We start from the raw sequence: 10,431 nt of genomic DNA on the forward strand, positions 1-10,431 counted from the left end.
CTGGAAAATAAGATAATGTGAACAAAGTAACTAAATAAAAACTTTTCATTAAGACCAAAAATTTACCCTTTTTAAAGTAATTAATCTAATCTAATGATTAGATTTTGGACAAATATATTAGCATGGATGCATTTCCCAATTGTAACGTTAGTTATATCAATTTGTGACCTCATTAGCATCACTGTCAGTTTTTCATTCATCATGCTGATTAAGGCAAGAAATTAGGGAGCTCAAGTACCTATTGTTTACTGTCATTGATTGGAAACAGTGTTCTGACAAGTGGTGTAAGATGTATGCTAACAATGAACCCTTTTTTTTATGAATGGGCCACTTACTTGTGCCCCCAAAAAGTCCAAATACCTCTGTGACAGAACAGTTGTGATAAAATGATTGACGCTTTCTTTAAACAGACAGAACAATTCGATTCAAAGCTGCTGCAGAATCTAAAAACAATGGCTTCCTTTTTTTTTTTCTGGGCTAAAGTACTTCATTACGAGACTCAGCCTGCACCCACGGGTCTGCTTCAGACTTTGGGAGCAACTTAATGAGGTTAGCCATTTTGTCTATAACAAGGCTCACGCTCAAAGGAGTCATATGAAAAGAGAAAATCAGCGGGGGCTTTCTTTTCTTTGCCCTATGTTCTCCCATTATTAGAATATGAGAATATACTGGTGATACAAAGAGTTGAAGCCTTCTCATTAATCATCCCTATTACTTTAATGCTCCCTCTCTGTGTGTCTCTCTCTCTCTCTAATTTAAAAAAGAAAAGAAAAGGTATTTCTCTTGTTCTCCACTCATCACTGAAATCAATCTCTTGTACTCACTCCCTGCATTTGCTCTCAAATATTGCGGTAGTTGAAGTATGGAAATATGAGCCATTCTACTCCAGACCCCGACGCACATAGGGATCTCTGGTTCCCATGGTAACAAGGCTGCAGAGTTGGTGAATTTGCACCCACCAGTGCCGGTTGACATTGTGACTCTGATATAGAGGCTCGAAGTGAAATTTCACAACATTGTGTGTGCCTGCGTAAGTGTGTTTGGAGGTGGATGCTGTCAGACTCATTTATACAATTATAGTATAGTATTTTTTTTTTCTTTTCTAGTTACAAGAATGCAACCCAGATGCCTCTAGATGATCGCCAGAGGCGACTGATGTAGCTACAGTCCTTTTGGCTATGACAGTCTCACAGCACAGCTGCAGTTTTGATGCATTGACATTTTGGCTTTGCTGAACGTTCTAAACCTGCACCTAGTTACGACATTAACTTTGACAAAATTTACGATGATTTTTTTCCAATGTTTTTTCTTTTTTTTTTTTTTTTTTTTAAATATTGCAGTCACATAAAGGATGGGTCCCCCTGCAACAAAAAACCTCGAACAAGCCATGCAACAGAAAAGAAGACAAAATATTTCCTACATGTTGATTTATGTTCCAAACATATTCAATCACTCACAAAATATTGTCTTTTTAGATGAAGTTCCAATTATATTCAGACATCTGAAGGAGGAGTTATTATCTCAAGAAAAAACAACATGAGAAGCAATGCAGTAATCTTAAAAACCTGATCCTCTAGTGTCTTGACAACATGCAGATTCCTTTGCACTGGCCTTGCTGCTTTTGTAAGGCTTCCTTTCCTTCCATTATCTGATGTGCTTCTAATATATCCATGTAATAATGATTACCCTTCAATTTTTGACACCTACGACACATTCTACACGTCCGTTTGTGTGCTCTGAACTGGAACTTGCTGCAGATGATCGGCAGGCTTACATGCTGCAATCATACCTTGGATTAGTGTATGAGAAGTTCTTCTGAGTCATTTTTATCTCTGCAGATCAAACAGATAAAAAGTTTAACTCTCCCCATCCTTTTCTTACTTCTTAAAGTTTGTAGCTCAGCCGAACTGCCAGCAGCTGTTGGCATCCCGGTGGTATGATGAGTTCCCCGGCTGGAGGCGGCGACACTGGGCAGGGAAGTTCTTCACCTGTGTCTTCATCGGCCTCCTCTACCCCGTGTTTGCTCTCTGCTACCTCATCGCTCCAAAGAGTCGCTATGGCCTCTTCATCCGTAAGCCCTTCATCAAGTTCATCTGCCACACGTCATCCTACCTGACCTTCCTATTCCTGCTGCTCCTCGCCTCCCAGCACATTGTCACCACAGAGCAGGACAGGCAGAATAGGCAGGGCCCCGCGCCAACTACTGTGGAGTGGATGATCCTGCCCTGGGTCCTGGGTGAGTAAAGGCGGTGAGAACTGAGGGTTATATGCGGGGGTCCTCGTGTACAAAAATAACACCATGGTCAAGGAGGGGAGATGTTCAACTCATCACCCATTTTTTAAAGTTAATTTGTAGTCAGTTTACCAAGCTTCACTTCTAAAAGATCACGTTTTTCCTTCAGTGTGTTGTAACAAATGGCTCTGATTACCATGATACCCATGAGCCTCAGTTGACGTTGCTATGGAGATGACGAATCAGAGGTGCACATCAGAGATGTGGAAAACTCAGAACAGTTCTATGGGCTCGAAATTGGGGTCACAAAGAAATATGAGCTGGTAAAGTGATGTTCCCAAATAGTTCCAGAGTTTGTAGCTGTAAATCAACCTTTGTAAACCTGTAAAATATATTCAACTTTCTGCATGGGCAGAGAAGATTTGTATTTTTACAAATGTGAGTAAAATCTGTGAACAAATGATATCAAGGCTGAGGTTACACAAAGCCGTGTGAAAAAATAAGTGCTTTGGTGAACATCTGTGTACAGATACAAAGCAGAACACTGCATGTAAAACTCAGCACTCAAAGTTCCCGGACTGTGTGTGAGACGCTGAAGTACGAATTTTGACCCTTTCTCTACACCTGAATCTGATTGGACAAGGACAATCCAATCACAAAGCAGAGTCCAGTCAGCGTTCAATCAGCTGTGTGCTGTGCATGTATGCAAACCCACCCGGGTTTTGGAAGAGCCTATGCTGTCGCCCATCTTGAAAATCTACTACACCTTTCAGGACCTGCGGCAGAGACGAAGGTAACGGAACCACCTGCCCTCTGACTGGACTGTAGTTTGGGATTGGATTGTCATACTTTGAGTTTAGTGTGTATCTGCTAATATTAACATGCAAATATGCTAAACTAAGATGATGACCATGGCAAACATTATACCTGCTAAACATCAGCATGTTAGCTGTATCATTATGAGCATGTTAGTATGCTGACTTTAGCATGTAACTCAAAGCACCAAAGTGCCTAATTTCAGCTTCACAGAGCTGCAAACTCTTAGTCTTGTTAATAAAAAATAACCAGATATTTTGGAATGCAGATTCTGACCTTTTGTAGTGGTGCTTCAGTCAGGGGCGTTTCATGACCACCCAAGCTTGAACTCTCACTCACCTAAAGTTGTCTAAGCAGATCCGCACAACCCTGGATGCCCAAAATAACTATACTATTTTAACTGATACCAGCCAGAAACATGTACTGTCCATGTCCATGGTATACAGATATTTATCGAACAGATGATAAGACAATCTCTGTATTTCTAGGATTCATCTGGGCAGAGATCAAGCAAATGTGGGATGGTGGTTTCCAAGACTATGTCCATGACTGGTGGAACCTGATGGACTTTGTCATGAACTCTCTATACCTGGCCACCATCTCCCTCAAGATTGTAGCCTACACTAAGGTATCCAATAATCTAGGAAAAGCCGTAGAATTATCAGGTGTAGTGTGATCTCACTTTATCTGTTCCTTATTTTTTTCCCTGTTCAGTACAGCGGCAGTAAACCCAGGAACCAGTGGGAAATGTGGCACCCAACACTAGTAGCTGAGGCAGTGTTTGCCATAGCAAACATTTTCAGTTCCCTGCGCCTGATCTCGCTGTTCACAGCCAACTCTCATCTGGGACCACTGCAGATCTCTCTTGGGAGAATGCTGCTGGACATCCTGAAGTTCCTCTTCATCTACTGTCTGGTAAACACACAAATGTTTCCACGCATGCGGGGACATAAACATGAAGTGTGGGACAGTAAATATAGCAGAAATACATGGATTGGCTTAAATAATTGCATCCACTTTGCACATGCTGTCTTTCTCCAGGTCCTACTGGCATTTGCTAATGGGCTGAACCAGCTGTACTTTTACTATGAGACCAAGGCTTCAGATGACAAGGAAAAATGCAAGGGTATCCGATGTGTGGAGCAGAATAACGCTTTCTCCACGTGAGTTCACATGAATATAAATTTGCTTGCACGTGTAGCGTAAATGTGTGTTGTTGTGAATTGAGTGGCAAAGAAAGAGAGAGTTGTGTGTCTGTGTATACTGGTGTGCTACTGGTTACAAAATGTGTGATGACGCACAAAAAGTTTTCATTTGTTAAGAGAGAGAATTTGTTAAGAAGTTCATAAACACGAGGGAAATTGAATTTTCTTCAGCTTTATAAAAAATCAATTGATGTTCACCCAACAATGACAATACCAAATAATTATCTTAGTAACATGCATCTTTCCCTTGCAGGTTATTTGAGACCCTGCAGTCTCTGTTCTGGTCAATCTTTGGCCTGATCAGCCTGTACGTGACCAACGTGGATGCGGACCACCAGTTCACTGAGTTTGTTGGCGCGACCATGTTCGGCACCTACAACATCATTTCACTGGTGGTGCTCCTCAACATGCTCATTGCCATGATGAACAACTCCTACCAGCACATTGCTGTGAGCACAGAAACAGACAAAGTGCAAAAAAAAAAAAAAAGCCACGTTTTGTGTGAGGAATAGAGGATGCAATACAATCATGCTTTTCAAATGTGCCCTAATCTTGATTTCAGGATCATGCAGACATTGAGTGGAAGTTTGCCAGGACAAAGCTGTGGATGAGTTACTTTGAAGAAGGGGCCACTCTGCCGGCCCCGTTCAACATCATCCCCAGCCCCAAATCATTCTGGTACCTCATGTGTTGGATTAAGAGGCAAGTGTGCAAGAGGACAAACTCCAAGCACCATGAAACCTTTGGATCTCTTGGAGTAAGTCGGATAAATAGTCCACCATTATTTGCTCTTATTTGTGCGGAAGGCATTTCGTAAGAGTAGTAGAGCATATTTATTATGACACTAAACTAAATATCTTTGTTTTTGGCTTGATGGTGAGATAAAACAAATAATTTTATGATGACAACTTATGATTTTATGATGGCATTTTTCACAGTTTTCGGACATTTTATAGACAAAACGATTAATCAGTTAAAAGAGAAAACAACAGGCAGATTAATCCGTAATGAAAATAATCATTAGTTCCAGCCCTAAAGAGTGGAATCCGTTTTACTCGGATGATAGAAATCACATTTTAGAGCAGAAGTCTTTACTGTCGCAACTCTCAGGGGCCATGTGTTGTGAGAACACAGACAGCAAAGTTCTGTAAAGAAAAGTCAAATATGTTTTGTTTTTCCTTCTCATGCCCAACTCTCATTCTAACTCACTCTCCTTGGCATCTGATTCCTGTACAGAAGCGAGCAGCTGAGAATCTGAGGATAAACCATCAGTATCAGGTGTGTGTGTGTGTGTGTGTGTGTGTGTGTGTGTGTGTGTGTGTGTGTGTGTGTGTGTGTGTGTGTGTATGGGTGTATGGGTGTGTGTGATTGATCACACATTCTGCTCTTCAACTGCCTTTCTTCACTTTAAATTTCAAACCGTCAATAGAATGCATATGCGATGCGTCATACATAAGGTCTAATAATTACACTCAGTGGGATCGTTATCACCATTCTCTGTAGAGGATTTCCTATTTGTCCACATCTGCAGGGGGTTATTGCAAAATTGGAGTTGTAGCTTAAAATGTGTTTTCTGTTGTGCATATATATTTGTTACCTTTTTCCTGACTGATTGATTGTGGGTTTTGTGTTGAAACAACACTTTCAACAACAATTTTAAGCATTAGTAGATTTCATTGTGTTCAAAGGGGCTTTTTTGTTTTTTGTTTTTTTACTGTTGTAGGAGGTGCTGAGGAACTTGGTGAAACGTTACGTGGCCGCCATGATCAGAGATGCCAAAACAGAGGAAGGCCTAACTGAAGAGAACTTTAAGGTAGGTTCAGGTTCTACAGGGAAAGAAAAAGATTTGAAGTCACTATAATCAATATTTCTATATCAACATCAAATCAAATAACTACATGTATTCACAGCGGTAACTCCTAGTGAGGAATCCACAGAGAAAGAGCACCCAACTCCACAGTCAGAGCAATGCTTCATAGAATCTGTCAGCACATTGTTTTGGTTTGCCGCCCCACAACTTTGCTGTTTCGATTTATCCCACCGCTCTTATGAGTTTCATCTTTGGCCAGACTAGGCAGCTGTTTTCAGTAGAAAAACCCGCCCACAGACAGAAAAAGTTAACAACTACCTTAGTGAACATAGTGGATCATTTACCACCTAAAAAGCCAGATTTTTCCCCTTAAGAGTTGGTGGAGACCAAAAACTGAGCTTAAAGGAGTGTGAATATTGGGCTAACATTCATCAGGTGGACACGAATGACTCCAAATGAGTGATAATGTTGGTCTGTGGTGGCTGGATGTGTAAATAAGCAACTGTGTGCCAACAAGTGTGCCATATCAACATAAAAAAGTATGTCAGTGTTGTGTTTATGGTGTGTTTCCATTACCCTCAAGTGGCTAAACAAAAAAGTTACTGCAGGTTTAACGATGATTGAATTTGTGATATTTAGTTTTTAGTCAGCAACATAAATAAATACAAAACATTTGTCAGCTGTGGTTTGGATCTTTTAAGACATTCAAAAAAAGGAGCCACGTTAAAATGTTCAATCATTATTTTATGAATCACACTTTATCCACTTAGTATTGACTGAGCTGAAATTTAATCAATACTCTGTGGAGTGCTCTGCAGATATCAACAACTTAGACTGATGGGACTGATGGTTAAATGAAAAGCATTAGTTAATTTGCCAGGGGAGTTTACTCTTTGCTTTGCTCTCTCAGGAGCTGAAGCAAGATATATCCAGTTTTCGTTACGAAGTGATGGGCATGATGAAGACAGGGAAGCCTTCTCTACAGGGGGCAAAGGCCAGTGGCAGCTCAGTGGAGTCCAATCTTGCTTACCCTAATTCCTCGCTCAAGGTATCTCCCTGCCCTCAGAGCAGCCAGGTGAAAAGCAAACTCAACAGATTCAAGATCACCACATCCATCCTCAAGCAGGGCAGTTCTACAGCGTCACCCAGGCCGCCTGAGGCCTCCAATGGTCTACCCAATGGACTCTTGTCCCTGGTCTCTGATGAAAGCCCACATGAAAAGTCAAACCAGAGGAAAAACTTCCCCAAAGATATTACTGACTTTGGCCTGTTCCAGAAACGCCACTGGGGTGGCAATGAAGCCACATCAGGCGCAGGAGAGATTTCCAGAAAGATGTACTCTTTATCAGAGGAAGCAGGAGAGTCTGGGGGCTCAGACGCAGAGGAGCAAGACAAAGAGCATATGGCTAGAGGTAAGGATGAGAAAGAGCTCTTAAACGGAGAGAAGGCGGAAGAAGCTGCAGTGACTGAGGCAGCGAAGGAGGATAGCGAGATCTCAAATACCAGCTGCAGCTTGGAGGAAGATGGGGAAAAAGAAACTAAGGAAAAGGACAAAGAGAGTTTATCCTGCATTGACCCAGTAGCTGACGGATGTTTGACAGGAACATGCAGAGAAGAAGCGTAAGGCATGGCGATAGGTGAACATAACTACAGGCCACGTAATGCTGGACTAAGACAGAGACTGACAATCAATGTGAGAGGTTCAAGTGAGGAATGCTGTTTTAGAAATGTATGTGTCATTGTTTTGCAGAGTCTAGCTTTTCCAGTAATTACTAAACTAATGATCAGCATTGATCTGTGAAGACTCAGGGAGGCCTTTGGTTTAAGAATTTTAAAATGCAGTTATATTAGCAGTAAAGATGCAGCAAAGGTAAATGGAGGTCTGTGTGAGCATCGCAAGGAATATAGATTTTAGGATAAACTCATTTCATCTTATCTCTTCCCTACAGATGATTAGAGAGTAATTATTTCCTGAAACTGATTTCCTCTTTTTTTAATCTCCTCTCTCTCCCTTGACCTTATCTGGCATGTGCCCTTCTTTTCAAGTTACCCATTGTCCACCATACTCTCTCCTTCATCAATCTCTCTACCTCTTTTCCTGTCCTGTTTATCTCTACACTGCTTTATGTCCTCCCATCCTTATCTCACCAGAGCAATAGATGTGTTCTGTTTTAGACCCAACTCTCTGCCTTATTCTGTCTGTTTCTGCACTTTACACACTGTACACTGACATACAGTATTCTCAAAGATGTTTCAAGCTCTGATCATGCTACAACAACTCAATGTTTTTCTATGCAAAAACCTGGGATTGTGATTTTCATCATTCTGACAAAGAGGATCGTATATTTAACGGTGACGGTTCATAACAAGTATTCTCATATGTAGGGGAAGAGTGTTGCCGACTGCCACTAAAAGAATAATGGGAGATATACGATATGAACACAGCCTATTAACCATTTAAAGCACTACATCATTCATGTTTTATCACTCCTACAGAAAATAAACTTTTGAAAAGATTTGCTGTTTTGAACAGGTACCTTTAGATGTCTTGTTTGTTTGTATGAATGACGTTATAGAGATTAAGACATAGATGAGAAATAAACCTAAAAATACACTTCATATTCGGCTTTTTCCTTTGGTTCAATGCAGATTGCAGACAGATACAAACATGACGACAACACTCAAACACTATGATGCTGTCATGATGGGCCAACACAGTTTGTCAGTTTTGACAATTTCACTTTTTGCTGACAACATTATATTTTAGATAGCTGCTAGAAGTGTTTAACAATAAACAAAAGTTTGTTTAACAATGATAATGCTTTCTAAGGCATTTGTTTTCTTTCATTCACTCGTTCATAAAGGCTCATTGATTCCGAAGAAAACTTGGGAGCTATTCAAAAGAAACAACTCAGAAAAACATACAGTAATTGGTTTGGATCAAAGGTTATTTTATTTTATTTGCTGTTTTCATTGATTTAGCCTGTTTTCAAAGACATGTCCATGTCCTTAAAAAGAGTTTCAAAATACCTAGTACCAGGACCTGACCATCAGGTCATGTTACTCCATTAAACTTATGCATTCATACAAAGATTGTTAATGGGTTTATAGTTGACATGTATCTTACACATTTCTATTTGTTTGTCTAGCAGGCAATCTACCAGACATGTTCTTAAAAAGAAGTCATTCAAAAATGTCTTTCTACTTGACTTAATCTTATTTAAAGGACTGAGGTTCACTCCACTCCTGAGGCTTCAAAATAAAAGCAAATGAACATTTGGATTGATCGCTCAGAGCTTCTAGATTAGTTTGTGGTTCTGGAGAAGAAGATTGAGGTGCAGGCCAGAGGAAATTAGAGATTGTTTTGACACAAGTGTTATATTTTGTTTTAGTTTAAGTTTAGTTAAGTGTAAAACACATCACAGTTGGAATTCTCCACAGGCAAATATGAATTACAGTTATTATTATTATTATTGGCGTCTTACTCAAGGAGTGGAGGAGCGGGAGGTTGAACAGCCAACCCCTATAATTAATTATCACCACAGACTGTAAATTTTTGTTTTCTCTAAACTGATTTTTTTTTTTTTTGCTGCTTTCTGTCTCTTTCCTATTTGTACTTCTCAGTGACCTGTAATCTCTATCAGAAAACAACTGACCAAGCAAGTGAAAGACAGATTAAATATTCAACAGATGATGACACTGCTCCATGTGTGATCAAAAGGCTGTGCTGAAATGCTCCTGGGGTTGAGATGAATCTTTCAGCTGCACTGAACCAGGCTGTCACAGATGCAGAAACACATGAATATAAAGTGCTCAAACTTGCAATATGCTCACACTCCTATTTTAAATATTAAAATCGTGTTTTAGTATTAGGATAATCGTTATTTAGTGTATTAGTATTATGTAACCTACATAAAGTATTAGTTCAAAACATTGATGTGTGACTTTTAATTAGGATTGAACTGATTAGCTCAACCTCCAGATTTCACCTGAACACTTAAACATATAAACATTTAAAATCACAGAACATTTGATGGATCAAAATGTAGTATTTAATATAAAATATTGAGGTCAGATCCATGAATTCATGATCAAGGTGAGCTGATATGAACCTATTGTTTTCTCAATACTCTTGTTATTCTCTTTACGTTTAAAGGAATTCTGTGTTCTAACCCCCGATGTCCCGTCAAATATGACCTGTATAATTCAAAATTTAGAAAAAGCTGAACAAAAAAGAGGAACTTTTCACACAAGAGTCTGTATTTTATTCAGTCATACTCATTTAATTAATTAAATGGGTCGTGCATACTCTAGTGTGCAGCACGTCTGCTTTTTTTGTACCATTTTTCATTGCACTTTACAAGCTT

At 39.8% G+C, this 10,431-nt stretch overlaps 1 protein-coding gene across 3 annotated transcripts in view; it reads left to right on the top strand.

Moving 5' to 3' along the window:
* The window catches only part of trpc4a (transient receptor potential cation channel, subfamily C, member 4a), a 68,395-nt gene extending 59,333 nt beyond the window's left edge, over positions 1 to 9,062 (top strand). For all 3 annotated transcript variants that reach the window (XM_040149801.1, XM_040149800.1, XM_040149802.1), the window contains 9 exons: positions 1,891 to 2,236; positions 3,538 to 3,677; positions 3,764 to 3,964; positions 4,091 to 4,212; positions 4,508 to 4,703; positions 4,817 to 5,011; positions 5,491 to 5,532; positions 5,978 to 6,067; positions 6,975 to 9,062. In XM_040149801.1, the coding sequence (XP_040005735.1) occupies positions 1,891 to 2,236; positions 3,538 to 3,677; positions 3,764 to 3,964; positions 4,091 to 4,212; positions 4,508 to 4,703; positions 4,817 to 5,011; positions 5,491 to 5,532; positions 5,978 to 6,067; positions 6,975 to 7,688 (2,046 nt within the window). In that variant the 3' untranslated portion in view covers positions 7,689 to 9,062. The remainder of the gene's footprint in view (positions 1 to 1,890; positions 2,237 to 3,537; positions 3,678 to 3,763; positions 3,965 to 4,090; positions 4,213 to 4,507; positions 4,704 to 4,816; positions 5,012 to 5,490; positions 5,533 to 5,977; positions 6,068 to 6,974) is intronic.
* The last annotated feature ends 1,369 nt before the right edge of the window (positions 9,063 to 10,431 follow it).

Source organism: Xiphias gladius, chromosome 17 (genome assembly GCF_016859285.1).
Source record: "Xiphias gladius isolate SHS-SW01 ecotype Sanya breed wild chromosome 17, ASM1685928v1, whole genome shotgun sequence".
NCBI classification, from domain to species: domain Eukaryota; kingdom Metazoa; phylum Chordata; class Actinopteri; order Istiophoriformes; family Xiphiidae; genus Xiphias; species Xiphias gladius.